This window comes from Bubalus bubalis, chromosome 17 (assembly GCF_019923935.1).
Source record: "Bubalus bubalis isolate 160015118507 breed Murrah chromosome 17, NDDB_SH_1, whole genome shotgun sequence".
In the NCBI taxonomy this organism is placed as follows: Eukaryota; Metazoa; Chordata; class Mammalia; order Artiodactyla; family Bovidae; genus Bubalus; species Bubalus bubalis.
The window spans coordinates 19753126-19770861 of NC_059173.1; the positions used below are offsets into that span (position 1 = coordinate 19753126).

The 17736-nt window shown below is 38.3% G+C and overlaps 1 protein-coding gene and 1 long non-coding RNA gene across 3 annotated transcripts in view; one reads left to right on the top strand and one right to left on the bottom strand.

Annotated features, from left to right (window-relative positions):
• Positions 1-17736, top strand: part of KNTC1 (kinetochore associated 1) — a 69544-nt gene that overhangs the window by 1873 nt on the left and 49935 nt on the right. For both annotated transcript variants that reach the window (XM_006047195.4, XM_006047194.4), the window contains exons 2-16: positions 401-579; positions 1247-1367; positions 5329-5444; positions 6299-6377; positions 7154-7231; positions 8735-8769; positions 9006-9116; positions 10093-10186; positions 10549-10601; positions 10815-10930; positions 11427-11481; positions 12007-12105; positions 13219-13262; positions 13368-13433; positions 13526-13601. In XM_006047195.4, coding sequence (XP_006047257.4) covers positions 451-579; positions 1247-1367; positions 5329-5444; positions 6299-6377; positions 7154-7231; positions 8735-8769; positions 9006-9116; positions 10093-10186; positions 10549-10601; positions 10815-10930; positions 11427-11481; positions 12007-12105; positions 13219-13262; positions 13368-13433; positions 13526-13601 — 1272 coding nt within the window. In that variant the 5' untranslated portion in view covers positions 401-450. The remainder of the gene's footprint in view (positions 1-400; positions 580-1246; positions 1368-5328; positions 5445-6298; positions 6378-7153; positions 7232-8734; positions 8770-9005; positions 9117-10092; positions 10187-10548; positions 10602-10814; positions 10931-11426; positions 11482-12006; positions 12106-13218; positions 13263-13367; positions 13434-13525; positions 13602-17736) is intronic.
• LOC112579936 lies at positions 4840-16283 on the bottom strand. The gene is made up of 3 exons (XR_003104253.3): positions 16140-16283; positions 13460-13656; positions 4840-6059 (listed from the first exon to the last, which is right to left on the bottom strand). It is a non-coding gene; the product is annotated as an uncharacterized LOC112579936 (long non-coding RNA).

Consider the following 17736-nt stretch of genomic DNA (forward strand, 5'->3'; position numbering starts at 1 on the left):
TTCGTCTGGAACCGTAACCAACCTAAGGTATCCCAGACGATGTGCATTCAGAAACTTCACTGTTTTTTGCTATTCTGGTTAAAGATTATTTTCAAATGAAAGCTTGTTATAATTTCACCTAGGTATACAAAATACTAGAAACTCGAGGACACATTGGTAAGATCGAAATTGCCCGTGTCCCTAAACCAGTATGTTCTTCTCTAGTGATAATCATAGTTCTAGTTCCATTTATCTTATTGATCCAAAGTGTCTAGTGACCACAGAAATAACACAGAGAAGTCTCTGTTTATTGGTGTGTATGTATATATATGTATACATATATATATGTATTTAATAAAGCCTTTTTATTTCCCAAGGAGCTGGAGTCTATGCAACGATGTAATTTGGTTTGATTTTACAGTTGTCATAGGGAAGGCAGTGATTCCTGATCAGGAAAACAATCTCAGAAACATGTGGAATGATATTGAGCTGCTAACAAATGATGATACAGGAAGTGGGTACCTAAGTGTTGGTTCAGGAAAAGAACACGGAACCGCTTTATATCAAGTAGATTTACTAGCAAAGATCTCCTCTGAAAAGGTAATGGTTATATCACTGTTTTCATTCACAAAATTTTTACTGTGTTTACTAAGACTGGTAGCCACAAGGTAGTTGTTTATAAATGAGCATAGTCCTTTCTCAGGGATTCAAAGTTTAGTGTCAGATTACTGGAAATTTCCATCTGAATTCCCCATACGTCATTTTAAGGTCAATATTTCCAAACCTAACTTTTCATACATCCTCTTGGCATTTTAGAAACACAGATGTATGCAAAAATGATACAAAGAATATCTACCACCAGCTTAGGAAGTAAAACATTACCTAGAATTGAAGCAAGCCCCTGGAGTCTCTCCCTGATGGTCCAGTGGCTAAGACTCCATGTTCCCAATGCAGGATTCAATCCCTGGTCAGGGAACTAAATCCTATATGCTGCAACTCAGAGTTCACATGCCACAGCTAAAGACCCTGGATGCCACAAAAAGATCTAGGATCCTGTGTGCCACAACTAAGACACGGTGCAGCCAAATAAATAAGTAAACATTAAAAAAAAAAAAGAAACACTTGACTAAGAAGTTATATGGGCTCAAGAAAAGAGGCCTGTCAAGTGAAGTTTTAAACTTGGGTGCTTGGGTGATGACATTATTGATGACTATTGTTAAACATGTATGAAAATGCTTTATTTTAGTCCTACTTTTCCCTCCCCCAGGCCTCATTAAATCCAAAAATACAAGCATGCAGCTTAAGTGATGGGTTTATTATTATAGCAGACCAATCGGTGATACTGTTGGACAGTATTTGTAGATCTCTTCAGTTACATCTTACATTTGGTAAGTCTAACGTAATGCAGTAAATAAATTGGAAGTCAACTATATCTTGCTACCAATTTCTACAGCATTGCCTTTTCTTTACTCCATTATTTATAAGACTTGAAATTAAACTGATTTTAGGAAATGAATCTTGAGTACCAGATGGAAAGGATACTGAGATGATCCTTTCTGTCAATAAGTCTAGGGAAAAGCATACTAGGAGAGCAACAGTTGATTTGCATGGTTTTTGTATTAGTAGAAAACGGCTTCCCTGGTGGCTCAGCAGTTAAGAATCTGCTTGTAATGCAGGAGACACAGGTTTGATCCCTGGGTCAGGAAGATCCCCTGGGGAGAAGGGCATGGTAACCCATTCCAGTATTGCCTGGAGAATCCCATGGACAGAGGAGCCTGGTGGGCCACAGTCCACGAGGTCGCAGAGTCAGACACGACTGAAGCTACTTAGCACACATGCATGTTCAAGTTCCTGGATCTTATGCATAATTTCAATACCATCAGAAGATATTTGAATACTTCTAGCACTATATATGTTTAAAAAGTGCTTATGAATGAATTCCTATTGGATTAAAGAGCTTTAAGTATGTATATGCAGATATGGATTTAAGAGTAAACTAAGGGACAAACAAGTCAGTGGTTTTGTTGGAAAATAGGCAAAAATATTGTGAAAGTTTTTCTGAAATTTTTGAACAGTTCTATCAAGACCTACAAGACCTTTTAGAACTAACACCCAAAAAAGATATCCTTTTCATTATAGGGGACTGGAATGCAAAAGTAGGAAGTCAAGAAACACCTGGAGTAACAGGCAAATTTGGCCTTGAAATACGGAATGAGGCAGGGCAAAGGCTAATAGAGTTTTGCCAAGAAAATGCACTGGTCATAGCAAACACCCTCTTCCAACAACACAAGAGAAGACTCTAAACATGGACATCACCAGATGGTCAACACCGAAATCAGATTGATTATATTCTTTGCAGCCAAAGATGGAGAAGCTCTATACAGTCAGCAAAAACAAGACCAGGAGCTGACTGTGGCTCAGATCATGAACTCCTTATTGCCAAATTCAGACTTAAATTGAAGAAAGTAGGGAAAACCACTAGACCATTCAGGTATGACCTAAATCAAATCCCTTATGATTATACAGTGGAAGTAAGAAATAGATTTAAGGGCCTAGATCTGATAGATAGAGTGCCTGATGAACTATGGACTGAGGTTCATGACATTGTACAGGAGACAGGGATCAAGACCATCCCCATGGAAAAGAAATGCAAAAAAGCAAAATGGCTGTCTGGGGAGGCCTTACAAATAGCTGTGAAAAGAAGAGAAGCGAAAAGCAAAGGAGAATAGGAAAGATATAAGTATCTGAATGCAGAGTTCCAAAGAATAGCAAGAAGAGATAAGAAAGCCTTCCTCAGCGATCAATGCAAAGAAATAGAGGAAAACAACAGAATGGGAAAGACTAGAGATCTCTTCAAGAAAATTAGAGATACCAAGGGAACATTTCATGCAAAGATGGGCTCGATAAAGGACAGAAATGGTATGGACCTAACAGAAGCAGAATATATCAAGAAAAGGTGGCAAGAATACACAGCAGAACTGTACAAAAAAGATCTTCACGACCCAGATAATTACGATGATGTGATCACTGACCTAGAGCCAGACATCCTGAACGTGAAGTCAAGTGGGCCTTAGAAAGCATCACTAGGAACAAAGCTAGTGGAGGTGATGGAATTCCATTGAGCTATTTCAAATCCTGAAAGATTCTGCTGTGAAAGCGCTGCACTCAAGATGCCAGCAATTTTGGAAAACTCAGCAGCGGCCACAGGACTGGAAAAGGTCCGTTTTCATTCCAGTGTCAAAGGCAATGCCAAAGAATGCTCAGACTACTGCACAATTGCACTCATCTCACACTCTGCTAAAGTAATGCTCAAAATTCTCCAAGCCAGGCTTCAGCAATATGTAAACCGTGAACTTCCTGATGTTCAAGCTGGTTTTAGACAAGGCAGAGGAACCAGAGATCAAATTGCCAACATCCGGTGGATCATCGAAAAAGCAAGAGAGTTCCAGAAAAACATCTATTTCTGCTTTATTGACTATGCCAAAGCCTTTGACTGTGTGGATCACAAGAAACTGTGGAAAATCCTTGAAGAGATGGGAATACCAGGCCACCTGACCTGCCTCTTGAGAAATCTGTATGCAGGTCAGGAAGCAACAGTTAGAACTGGACATGAAACAACAGACTGGTTCCAAATAGGAAAAGGAGTACGTTAAGGCTGTATATTGTCACCCTGCTTATTTAACTTAAATGCAGAGTACATCATGAGAAACGCTGGACTGGAAGAAGCACAAGCTGGAATCAAGATTGCCGGGAGAAATATCAATAACCTCAGATATGCAGATGACACCACCCTTATGGTAGAAAGTGAAGAGGAACTAAAAAGCCTCTTGATGAAAGTGAAAAAGGAGAGTGAAAAAGTTGGCTTAAAGCTCAACATTCAGAAAATGAAGATCATGGCATCTGGTCCCATCACTTCATGGGAAATAGATGGGGAAACAGTGGAAACAGCGTCAGACTTTATTTTTTGGGGCTCCAAAATCACTGCAGATGGTGACTGCAGCCATGAAATTAAAAGACGCTTACTCCTTGGAAGGAAAGTTATGACCAACCTAGATAGCATATTCAAAAGCAGAGACATTACTTTGCCAACAAAGGTCTGTCTGGTCAAGGCTATGGTTTTTCCTGTGGTCATGTATGGATGTGAGAGTTGGACTGTGAAGAAGGCTGAGCGCCGAAGAATTGATGCTTTTGAACTGTGGTGTTGGAGAAGACTCTTGAGAGTCCCTTGGACTGCAAGGAGATCCAACCAGTCCATTCTGAAGGAGATCAGCCCTGGAATTTCTTTGGAAGGAATGCTAAAGCTGAAACTCCAGTACTTTGGCCACCTCATGCAAAGAGTTGACTCACTGGAAAAGACTCTGATGCTGGGAGGGATTGGGGGCAAGAGGAGAAGGGGACAACAGAGGATGAGATGGCTGGATGGCATCACTGACTCGATGGACGTGAGTCTGAGTGAACTCCGGGAGTTGGTGATGGACAGAGAGGCCTGGTGTGCTGCGATTCATGGGGTCGCAGAGAGTCGGACACGACTGAGCGACTAAAGTGAACTGAATTGAGAGAAATTGAAGTGTTTGTGTGAAAGAGCTGAAAAATTAATGAATTATTTTAAAACAAAACTTAGCTGAAAAGGAATTAGAAGGTATGCATGTGAGAACAAAATCTTGATCTCAACATGTAGGAGGAAAACCCATATTTTGTGTAATCTTAGCATATCTACCCTGATGGGGCCACAAGATTCAGTTTCACCAATGGAAAGTGAGACTCTGTCTACATATAGTACTCAGTGTACAGACATTGCTAGTGAATAAGTTTAGTTATAAACAATTTACGTTCTACTGCCTTTTGTCTTGGTCTTCCCCTTGCAGTCTTCACTTCCCCCTGGCCTTCTTGCTTTTGTGCAAACAATGACTTTCTCACCTCCTTCAAATTTTTGTTTAGATCTGACAAAGGGAGCTGTCCTGAGCACACCAATTAATACCACATGGCTCTTCCGAGCTCTGTTTCCCTCCTCTGTATCACCTTTGTTTGTGTCATATAATTAGATTGTTTTGCTGACTGTTTATCATCTATTTCTGCCTTAGCATTTGAGTTCCATGAAGATGGGACTCTTGGTAATATTCTCAGATGTATACAAAAGGCCTTGAACAATGCTTAGCCTATCAGTGCTCAGCAAATATTTATTGACTAAGAGTCAGTAGCATTCCTTTTGCCATTAATTAGTACTTTCCTGAAATATTTAAAAGAAGCTTCTTAAATCGTTGACTTTTAATAACAAAATTTGCAATTCTTTGTATTGAAAATAAGCATTTTTGGAGGAAGCTTGGCATAACTTTGATTTGAAATTTTCAGATACTGAAGTGGACGTAGTTGGCCTGTGTCAAGAAGGAAAGTTTCTTTTGGTTGGGGAGAGAAGTGGCAACCTACATCTTATTCATGTAACGTCAAAGTTAACGTTACTCACCAATGTAAGAGCTTGTTACCTTGTTATGTTTTTCATCTTCATTATCTAAATTCTAAACTATCTCTTAGCTAAAAACTCTAGCAAAGCTTTGCTTGATTTGTGTTTTAAATTACAAGCATAATGCTTCTTAACGTTGAATTTAAGAATCATAGCTTAGAAACTGAAAAAAATGCATAACCCGAAAGTTGAGAATTACGTTTTATTGGGTGGACTTTCTGAGAACTTTAAGCCCAGGGAGCAGTCTCTCAAGATAGCTCTGAGGGACTGCTCTGAAGAAGTAAGAGAGGAGCTGGGATATATAGGAGTTTTGCAAGACAGACCATATAGTTAGAACATCAAAAGAGTACTGTTAACTGAAGAAAATCAGGTATCTCAGGTTAATGAATTGAATTTAGTGTTTTCTATGTATGGGAAGATGCAAGAGTGGGCTCACTGAAATCATTCCTTGATATGTGCACCTTTACCACCCAGGGCCAGTATCAGGCGCTTCCCCATCCAGAGTCCCCTCGGTGTACACGTGGGAGTAGCTGCCGTGACTGAGGGCTGGCCAGTGGGCAGCCTGTTCATCTCCATCCTGAGTTCCCTCATGGCTGGATGTGGCCGCAGCATCCTTTGTTTGCTGAAATGGCAGGCAACATTTTTTAACCCACAAAACATGACATAAGTGCAAAATGGAAAAATTACAGTTTGAAGACTGTATACTTGTCCATAATAGTTTTCCATTTCAAGACTAAAATGTTTGGGATATAGGTAAAATTATTGCTAATGATAATTGATAACCCTCGAGTTTAAAGAAAATAATCTTTGATTGTATTTTTCTGGGTTTAATCTTATCATTTGATATTAATTTATAATTAGGCATTTGTTCAGAAAGCTAACGATGAAAATCAGTGTACTTACCGGAATCTTGTTATTGAGAAAGATAGTTCAAGTGAAGGTAAGTTTTTAAATTTCTTTTTTAATATCTTCTTAATAATGTTCAGTCAAAAAATCAGATTTGTACTTAATATATTAGGTAAATTACTTTGCACTAGGTGGCTCAGTTGGTAAAGAATCCACCTGCAATGCAGGAGACCTGGGCTCGATCCCTGGGTTGGGAAGATCCCCTGGAGGAGGAAATCAACCCACTCCAGGATTCTTGCCTGGAGAATCCCCGTGGACAGAGGAGCCTGGCGGGCTATAGTCCATGGGGTCACAAAGAGTGGGACACAACTGAGTGACTAACACTTACACAAAGTTAAACTTTTGGGGTGCAATTAATATTGTTTTAAAAAATAAGTTTATTTTAGGTCTTTTCAGAGGCTTAAATGTTAACTCTTCTTAAATAATATATCCTAAACTTTTTTATAGTTTTAAGAGTTTTATAGATAATTAAGGATATATAATATTCTTTTAAAATGTTCCTATGGATTTTAGTATATTTATTATACTTCTTTTTAACAAATGTTAACTGGACTTTATTTTGATGTAGCTGAGATTATTTTTTTCTGGCAAATGAAGTTTGGTTTATAAAAGTTTCTAAGAAGTAATTTTGCTTTTACAGATAATATACCAACTCTCTATAAATAACTTTTATCTGTGTTGCTACTATATTATTTGGTTATTAGACTTTAAATGAGCAAATGGACATATTTTGAAGCTAGGTCCAGAGTCTGATTTAAATTTTATATTGATGTGCCTTTTAAAGAAGCTGGCTTGATTTTATTTTAATAGATACCTATTATATGCTGCTTCTTACAAACAATGGACTTTTTTGTATTACGAACCTTCAGCTTGTAAAAATTCAACAAGGTAAGTAATGTATTATTTTCTTATTACTGATTTGCAGCGAATTTTTTTTTGAGCAGAGGGCTCTTTTTTTTTAATCAATAATTTTATTAATTTTTTGTTTTCACTGGGTCTTTGTTGGTGAGCATGTGCTTTCTCTATTTACAGAGATCAGGAATTCTGCTCTCCTGTCGCGATGTGCAGGCTTTTCATTGTTGTGGCTTCTTTTCCTGTGGAACACGGGCTCTAAGGGGGCATGGGCTTCAGCAGTTGCAGTTCCTCAGCTGTAGAGCACAGGCCCAATAGTTGTGGTGCACAGGCTTAGTTGCTTCTCAGCATGTGGGGTCTTCCCAAACCAGGAATTGAACCTGTGTCTCCTGCATTGGCAGGCATAGTCTTTACCGCTGAGTCACCAAGGAAGCCCCACAGCAATATTTCTTATGTGTTTTCCAAGTAATTTTAATATAGTCTCTTCGAGAATATTTTAGTGTAACTCCATTCTTTGATACTGGGTATACTTTGAGTATTTGTAATATACTTATTCTCCAAGTTAGGGCTGCAACAGAATCTGAAGAACTATTTATTTATAGCCTTCAAGGACTTGACAACTTAGTTGGAGAGACGGGTGATATGCTAACATAGTAATAAATGCTTTTTGTTGGAATGAATGAACCTGTAAACTGAAATGATTGCATTAATAATTAATAATACAGAGCAGTAATCTAGAGTGTGTTAGTGAATTGTGTGGATCTTATATCCCTCTGAGCTGGCAGAGATTGAGGAATTGATTCTAGGCATGTATTCAACAATTTTTTTTTTTAAAGATCTACTATGTGTTAAGAAGGCTTCTCAGGTGGCACTAGTGGTAAGGAACCCGCCTGCCAATGCAGGAGACATAGGAGATAAGAGTTCAATCCCTGGGTTGGGAAGATCCCCTGGAGGAGGGCATGAAAACCCACTCCAGTATGTATGCCTGGAGAAGCCCATGAACAGAGGAGCCTGATGGGCTACAGTCCCTAGGGTCACAAAGGTCACAAAGAGTTGGACCCAACTGAAGCGATTGAGCATGCATGCATACATGTGCTAAGAATGTGCCAGATGCTGGGGATATGAGGAGATTTAAGATACACAGTTCTCTAAAGTTTGATGAAGGAGCCGGACAAGTGAAACTGCTCTTCCAAAAGGGAGTGCAAAGTGTTGAAGACATCACAGGTGGCACTTCAGAGCTTGACTAGGAGAGTTGGGACAGGGAGAAGACCCTGAGTAGGAAGAACTGTGGTGCGCGAACGTGTGGAGAGGCCCTATAAGGATGTAAGACACGCTAGAGGGTGCCCTGAGTACAACATGCCATCACAGCTTATTTCTTTGGTCAAGGGCAAAACTGAAAAGTCACCAGCACTTTATTAATTTCTGACCAGTTGTTCTTCTCACTAGATTGTATATAATTTCATCTTGACACAAAAGGGGAGACTCGTATGTATTTTATGTCATACTATAAATTTAGCCTACTTTGTCTTTTTCATGCAGCGATTGAAAAGGCAGACTTCGATACAGCTAAGAAGGTAAGAAGACAAGACCACACTGTCTTCTTAAAACTTAAATGCCAGTTTAGGAAAGTGTTTCTGCATAATTGTCTAATGGTTGATTTGGGGGAATTAGCATAATGAAACATTTTAATGACATTCCCATTAAAAGATAACATTTGTAACTGTTGATTTAACTGATTTTTATCAATCTTTCCAAGGAGTTTGGACTATGGAGCATATATATAACATTCTTATTTTTTTAAATCTTGCAGTTACAAGGACAAATCAAGTCCAGCTTTATTTCTACTGAAAATTATCATACTCTCGGTTGTCTCAATCTTGTGGCTGGTGATTTAGCAAGTGAAATCCCTGTGATAATTGGGGTAATTCTTTTTTTTATAAAATTTCAAATTTCTTTTTCTGAAATGTTTCTTCATTAAAACATAGTTTTGGTAAAATTGTGAATTTGTAGTGTATAGCAGAAACAGGGAAATTAGAAAATTTCATGAAATTAACTCAATAGAGTTAACTAAGTTTCTACATGGGAAAAACTATTGCATCTTTATGTTCATTAATCTCTACCTGACATTTAGCATGTCTTTAAGTTAGGGCTTCCCAGGTGGCTCAGATGATAAAGAATCTGCCTGTAATACAGGAGACCTGGATTTGATCCCTGGGTCCAGAAGATCCGCACAAGAAGGGAATGACTTCCAGTATTCTTGCCTGGAGAATTCCATGGAGAGGAGCCTGATGGGCTGTATAGTTCATGGGGTTGCAAAGAGTTGAGCAACTAACACTTTCACTTTTCACTTCAGCTATGAGTGCAACAGCAGCAAACAAAACATCTAATATCATATTCGCGGAGTAGGCAAAAATTCTATGTTGAATTATATTATTACAGCATTTACAACATGTTTGCTTGCCAAATTTATATATTAAGCAGGTATTTTTCCCTATCTAGTGAGTGTATCCTATTCAGCATTTCATCGGGCGTCAAATAATTTGAAATGAATATTTATGAATTTTTTTCAAATAGTAGTTATTTTAATGACAGTACTTCATCAAACACTGTATTTATCTCATAATTCTAGAGGAAGTCTTAAAGCTTAACTGGTGTCTCTAAGTTGCCTGAACGTGCCTGCTCCTTATTAAATGTTCATGCGGTAGGAGTTCACTTTTCTTTTCATTCTGTTCTCTTGAAAACTAAGAGAGGAACAGGATGATAACAGCTAGCTGAGCTTGAATATATATAAATATATTTAGAAATTAGTCACATGTACAGCTTTGATGTTTCTACTTGGAAGAGAACTTGGGTCTAAAACCAAGTTTGTAATTGACATACTGTTTTCACTTCTGTAGGGAACTGGCAATTGTGCACTCTCAAAATGGGAGCCAGATTCTTCCAGGAAAGGGATGACAATTAAGAGTGTTATTGATTCAGAGATTATCAAAGGTAAAAATAAGTTAATGAAACTACTTTTGGTAATTGAAAGTGAGTTGTTATTTTCATGTCAATATGCTAAGTCTAGCATGTGGCCCATTTTAGCAAATAACTTGCAAATAAGCCAGCTTATTAGTCTATGATTGTCTGCATATTTGACTTCTTGGAGCGTTGCAGTTGTTACTCTTCATTTTGGGAGGTTTTTTGTTTTAGTAGTCATCCAGAAAAGTAGAGGGGAGGGAATAAATGGGAATGGAAACTTCTTGTTGAAGTGCACTTCTGCCTTTTCATAAGTATGTTAGTTTACTGTCTTAAATATGGTGATACGTAACCCAGAAACATAGTCCTTACACACCTTGCTTTCTCTTTTGTAGGTGCAAAGAAGTTCCAGCTAATAGACAACCTACTTTTTGTTCTTGATACTGATGTATGTTTCTGATACTTCGCCTTAAGTATTTTCACTTGGTTTTATATTTAACAGTGGAAATGTTGTTAAACTTTACCAAGACAAGGACTTTAGCTGGGGTGAATTACTGTCTTGTGTAATGTACTTTATTTCAGTTACATATCAAAAGATAGATTCCGAAATGTAAATTTTTAGCCATTAAGAGGATGTATCAATGAAATGTCTCTTTTGCAGAACGTGTTGAGCTTATGGGATATTTACACCCTAACTCCCATATGGAACTGGCCTGTCCTTCATGTAGAAGAGTTTCTTCTCACCACAGAAGCAGAGTCACCTTCATCAGTCACCTGGTACATTATGACACTCACATTGATTTCCCTTCTGTTAGAACCAGGTTTCTTGCCTGGTTCTGATCAGATCTTTGCTACCCCGTGGTCTGTACAATCCATGGAATTCTCCAGACCAGAATACTGGAGTGGGTAGTCTTCCCTTCTCCAGGGAATCTTCCCAACCCAGGGATCGAACCTAGGTCTCCCGCATTGCAGGCAGATTCTTTACCAACTGAGCCACCAGGGAAGCCCCATTATGTGTTACATTCCAAATAACACTGTGAACAGACTGACAGGGTAAAGACCATTTCATTGTTAGCCATTAAGAACAAATGGGTTACGCAAAAACCTCCAAGTGAATGTGTTAGAAAGAGTGTCAGTCTAGGCCATAAACACTGAGAAGTCAAATCCATTATCTTCTGTGTGAATAAATTTTTATACAAGGGTATCACTTTGACTTAGCTTATGTCTAGCAACTGGCTTATGTGATTCACTTAAACCTTCTTTTCTCTTTCAGGCAAGGGATTACAAATCTCAAATTAGTGGCTCTGACAACTACTACTAATAAGAAGGTTTGGGAGAATTTATTTCACATTTGTCCATATTATGTGTTAGAAATAGCATTAATACAAAACTAGTTGTTAAGTAGTGCTTGAAATATATTAGCTCTTACTTCACACAGGTACTTGACAGATCAGAAATAACCCTGCAGAGCTCTTTTTTCTCATCTAAAAAACAAAGTATAAATCTCTGTTCCATACTTTAATTGGAGCATTTCCACAAGAAAATGCTTATTATAGTGATACTTCATAGTTCTGACACTGAGGAATTACATTTGCCTTACGTTTACATTTGTCTTCCAAATTACATTTGCCTTAGGTTCAAATTGTAAAATGGACTCCAGGTAGCAGATTTAGAAGATGGGATAGGATGTAATTTTATATGTAACCTTTAAATGATACAGTAACAGATTTACTTATTTTTTCAATTAACTTTGTATCAAATGTTTTCATCTATGTCCTGGATTGTGAAGTGGTATCTTGTGCTTGTAGGTTTATACTGACCTAAGAAATTCATAGCTGTCCTGTTTTTCTTAGATGAAAAACCTTGTGGTCTGTTCATTACCTACGATGGAAATACTGTATTCTTTGGAAGTATCTGGTATTTCCTCTCTGGTGCAAACAGGAATTAGCTGGGTAAGGTGACATGTATTTTGAACTACTTTACAACAACAACAGCAAAAACAATTAAGAATAACTGAGTCAAGAATGAGTGGAACCTAGTGGAATACCTGGATAGATCTCAGGTTTATAACCATATTTATTGTTATCATAGGTCTTGAGATACATTTATTTGTAGGAGGTCGGTTTTCATTTAAAGACAAATTTAATTGACTAAGACATCAGTCAATTGCATATTCAATTTTCTTGTCTGTTCACAGAGAATATAAATGATTGTTAATTTGGGAGAGGTTATCACTTTTTACTTATTTTTTAACTGTTATCCTAAAAAATTTTTTTCTTACCATGTTTCATCTCTTTTTTATACATATGCCCTGTATTTTTTCCAAACCATTTGGAAATTACTTGCAGACATCATAACCTCTCATCTCTAATTTCAGCAGGTATCTCCTAAAGAGTCAAGCCATTCTTCTAAAACATAGTCATCACACTCACAACATTTAACATTAATGCAATATTATTGTGAAATATGCCATCCAAATTCAGATTTTACCAATAGTGCCAATTACTTGAGAACTTTTTTTTTTTCCTGACCTAGGATTCAGTCAAGCATCACAAATTGAATTTTGTTGTTGTGGTCACATGGTGGTTTACTTTAATCTCTAAAACTTCCCTAGTCTTATTTTGGTCTTTTCCAACACATTTTCTTGAGTACTAGTAGAATGGTTGAATGTTCCTCCATTTGGATCTGTCAGCCTCGTCATGATTAGATTTGTGCTAAGCTTTTCTGGCCAGGATCCTGCATAAGTGATGCTGGGTCCTGACTGGATCACATTAAGGGACTCAAGTTTACTCATCTTGTTATTGGTGCTGTTAAATTTGATCACTTGGTTAAAGCAGATCTACCAGATTTCTTCTTTATAAAGGTATACGTTCCCCCTGATAATTAGTAAGTAATTTCTGTGGTACTATTTTGATACTATGGGAATATTCTTTTCTTCAACAGTTTTTCCCGGTAATTTTAGAATCCATTGATGGATAATTTCTGCCTAAACCAGTTGTTACTGTAGTAACTATAAAGTGAATTGATACCATTTCTCAATTTTAAACATGTTTTTGCTCTTGTAGGATACCATATACCTTCTGGAAGGAATTTTCAAAAATGATCCAAGGTAGGTCACATTTTGTTTATCAGATACATCATTAAATAACAGCATAGTTAAAACTTATTTACTAATATTAAATGACAAATGTCAATATTAAAACGTTTTTTTCAGTCTGTCTGAAGACTCGGTCTCCGTTTTAGCACTCAGATGTCTTACAGAGGCTTTACCAGAAAACAGGTAACTTCTTTTTTTCTAAGCCTTACCTTAATGAAAGACTTGACTTCTCTGATTAATAAAAATTTTACTGAAATTTCTTTTCAATTTTTCAGATTGAGTCGGTTACTTCACAAACACAGATTTGCTGAAGCTGAGAGCTTTGCCATTCAGTTTGGACTAGATGTTGAGGTAATTATTCATGTATTCATTCATGCATTGAAAGCATTTCTTCATGTACTAGAGGCTGAGGAGACAAACAGGTAAAACATGATTGAGATTTAGTGTCATCAGACCTGTAATTAAGATATGACCAAATAGAATAAGGGATTCAAAGGAGATATTGAACTTTTAAGTAGGGTGGGAAGACTTCCTGGAGGAGGTAATTTTATGTCATATCTTGAAGGTATTCCTGATAGTCCTGGGAGAGGAAGGGAATTCTAAGTATTAGGACACATGAAGAAAGTGAGGGATGGGACTTTCCTGGCAAACCAGTGGTTGGAGCTTCACCAACCAAAATGGGTGGGGTTGCAGGTTTGATTCCTGGTCAGGGAGCTAGGATCCCTCATGCCTAGAGGCTGGAACACCAAAGCATGGAGCAGAAACAACATTGTAACAAGTTCCGTGAAAACTTAAAAAAGAAAAATTCATCCCTTATTAAGAAGAAATTCACACAGATATTAAAAAGAAAGAAAGTGAGGGAGTCTTATGGTTTCCAGAAACTCCTAGTAATTAGTCAGGACTAGCATATAGGTTCAAGGTGCATAGAAAGAAAAGGAGATGATGGAGAAGAAGGTCAGAGTCTGGAGGGCTTTGTGTGCGCTGCAGAGGATTTAGGTTTTGTTCTGCAGGTGATAGGGAGCTACTAAGAATTTCACTGTATAAAGAGGGGAAATTGATAATGGGATTGAACCTGTATCTCAGCTGGAAGACTGAGCCAGTGCAGTGAGGTAGAGACGTACAGGAGAGAAGGCCAAGAGAGGTGTGTAGAAGGTAGAAGCAGTGGGGCTCAGTGATCAAATAGGGTGATAATGTCGGGAAGGGACTTGCAGGACTCTGCTCAGCACACTAGTTGGGATGTGATGATATGACTTAAAATGAAGAGTGTTGTGGAAGAGTTAGGGATAACATATAGAGGGTTCTGCCTATGAACATTGCATGTGTAACTTCCCTAGTGGCTCAGTGGTAAAGAATCTGACTGCCAATGCAGGAGATATGGGTTCAATCCCTGGTCCAGGAAGATCCCACATGCCGGTGAGCACCTAAGCCCATGTGCCACAACTGTGGAGCCTGTGCTCTGGAAGCGGGGAGCTGCAACTACTGAAGCCTTGTGTGCTCTAAGGCCCATACTCCCCAACAAGAGAAGCCACTACAGTTCCATGCAGAGAGTAGCCCTCACTCACCGCAACTAGAGAAAAGCCCTCACAGCAGCAAAGACCTAGCACAGCCAAAAAATATAAATAAATAAATAAAATTATATGTTTAAAAAAACATTGCATGTAAGGGATCTTATAAGATGAGGCTCTCTGATAGGAACCTGGAGAGTGATCTGAGCTGAATCTGGAGGTGGATAACACGGGAATGGCTCAGACCTCTCAAGGAGAATGTGGAGAGTCAGAAGAGGTCTGAGTATGAGATACAGGGAACCACCACACGGGACATAGAGGAAGAAGGGCAATGAACACATTTGGGAAGAAACCCACCCAAATGTGCAATTGAAGAAGCCAAGGAAGAAGAAACTTTGAAGTTTAGGGAGGAGAATCCCTGGCAGTCCAGTGGTTAGGGCTTCTTGCTTTCACTGCTGAGGGCCTAGGTTCAATCCTTGGTGGGGGAACTACAGTCCCATAAGCCATGAGACGTGGCCAAAAGACAAACAAAAAGTTGAGTGGAGAGTGATCAGCAGTTGCAGATATTACCGATAAAATCAAGCATAAAAACTGAAAGTTGTTGAATTTGGTGATTAGGAATTCATTGATATCCCTTGAAAAGTCGTGGTAAGTAATGAAGGAGGAAGCCTAGTGGTAGTGAAGAACTAATATTTCCTTTGTGGGTGGTGAGTATCCACATGTTTGTTGTTTAAAAAATGTAGCATATTGGGGACTTCCCCACTGATGCAGTGGCTAAGACTCCAGTAATCCCAATGCAGGGGCCTGGGTTTGGTTGTGGTTAGGGAACTAGATCCCCACATGCTGCAACTGAGAGCTTACATGCTGTAGCTAAAGATCCTGTGTGCCACAAAGACCTGGCGTAATCAAATTTTTTAAAAAAGGAATGGAAAAGTGTAGCCTTTCATATTACGTAACAACCTAAATGAGAAAAGAACTTGAAAAAGGGTAGATGCAGTGCATATGTATAACTGAATCATTTTGCTGTACACCTGAAATCATCACATTGTTAAGCAACTATACTCCAATAATTAAAAAGTTTTTAAATATAGCATTTTAAAACACACAAAAGAATTCCATTTATTGTTTAGAAGTGTATATGAGTAAAGAAGTAAGTAAGTTAATGGGATAAAAAGCACCAAAATTAAGATAACAGATACTTCTAGTTCAGGGAAGGAGGATGACACGTTTGGAAAAAGAGAATGAGACCTTAAACTATATTAGTAATTGCTGCAGCCAGCACAGCAGGTAGGGAATCAAAAGTGGTCAACGCACAGTTTGGGAAAAAGAAACGAGAGACAGAGCCACATCATTTTCATTTAGTGTTTTGGCAAGCAGAAAGTACCTTGTGTTACGATGAAGTCCGCCTCCTGTGTCCCCGGTCACGTCTCCCATTTTATTGATTACTTTAAACTATCTTTGTTATTTTCTTGTACAAGGGCTATCACCTAGCTGGAGGTCATAGACCCGCATATGCCTTGGGAAAACATCTTAGTGTGTGTACAAGCAGTGTTCTGAACTTGTGCTGACCCAGCACTCCAAGGTCCACACTGTTTTTCCTTAGCTTAGCAGGGTGTGACAACCCCAACTGATCAACCCAATGTACTTTTATTTGGGTTATGCTGTATTGCTATATTTTGCTTTTATTCTTTTCCCATGGCTATTTTCTCATGGCTTAGCCAGAGCAACAGGCAGCTGATGATTAACCCTGCAAGTAATGTGCTTTATTTTTTTTTTTTAATTTGAGTGATAAATATATAAGTATTTGTTATATTATTATCTTTTTAAACATCTGAGAGTTTCTAATTTTTAAAAAGGTAAAGAGAACAAAAAATCAAAACCAGTGAAAGGTGTTTTCAGGTACTGGAGACACAGAACTAGAGAAACTACTCTTTTATATCTTTTTTATTTTATTTTATTTTTCTCTTTTAATAAAAAAAATGGGTGTACATGTGTTCATATTTACATCATGTGTACATATCATTTTTAGTTTTCGGAACCAGAAAGCCCATGTTAAAATTGGTATTTGTTTATAAGAAAGGAACCTGAAGTACTTCCCTGGCAGTCCAGTGATTAAGACTCCATGCTTTCAAAGCAGGAGGCTCTAGTTAGATCCCTAGTTGGGAAACAGATACCACATGCCACATAGCTAAAAGATAATTAAATAAAATTAAAAGAAAAAGAAACCTGAAAATTTGGCTTTGTCTATATTCAAGTCGTATCTAGCTGCTAAAGAACCTTTGGTGGAAAACTAGACATGAAACATAATTGTGTGGTCATCTTCTAAAAACCAGCTCCATTTATTAAAAAATTTTTTTTAATTAATTAATTTGGCTGCGCTGGATTGTAGTCGCAGCACGCGGGGTCTTCAGTCTTTAGTTGCAGTACGTGGGATCTTTGGTTGCAGTGTGCGAAGTCTTAGTTGTGGCATGCGGGATCTAGATCTTTGACCAGGATCAAACCTTGGCCCCCTTCATTGTCAGCACCGAATCTTAGCCACTAGATCACCAGGGAAGTCCTTCCATTAACTTATGGACAGCATAATTTCAGACCCTCTCTTGAGTTTCAGGCTTTTTGGAAGGGGTTTTGAAATTTTTATTTTGTTTATTTATTTACTTTTGAGTGTGCTGGGTCTTCACTGCAGCATGCTGGCTTTCTCTAGTTGCAGCACATGGGGGCTGCTTGTAGAGCACAGGCTCTAGAGTGTGCAGGCTCAGTAGCTGTGGCTCATGGGCTTCTCTAGTTGTGCTGTGCAGGCTTAGTTGCCTCATGGCATAGGGATCTTAGTTCCCTGACCAGGCATTGAACTTGAGTCCCCTGCATTGGAAGGTGAATTCTTAACCACCAGAGCACTTGGGAAGTCCCAAGTTAAGTTTTCTCAGCCATACAATAGGGATCTTAGTATTTACCCATAGGATTATGATGAGGTTCAAATGCTTACT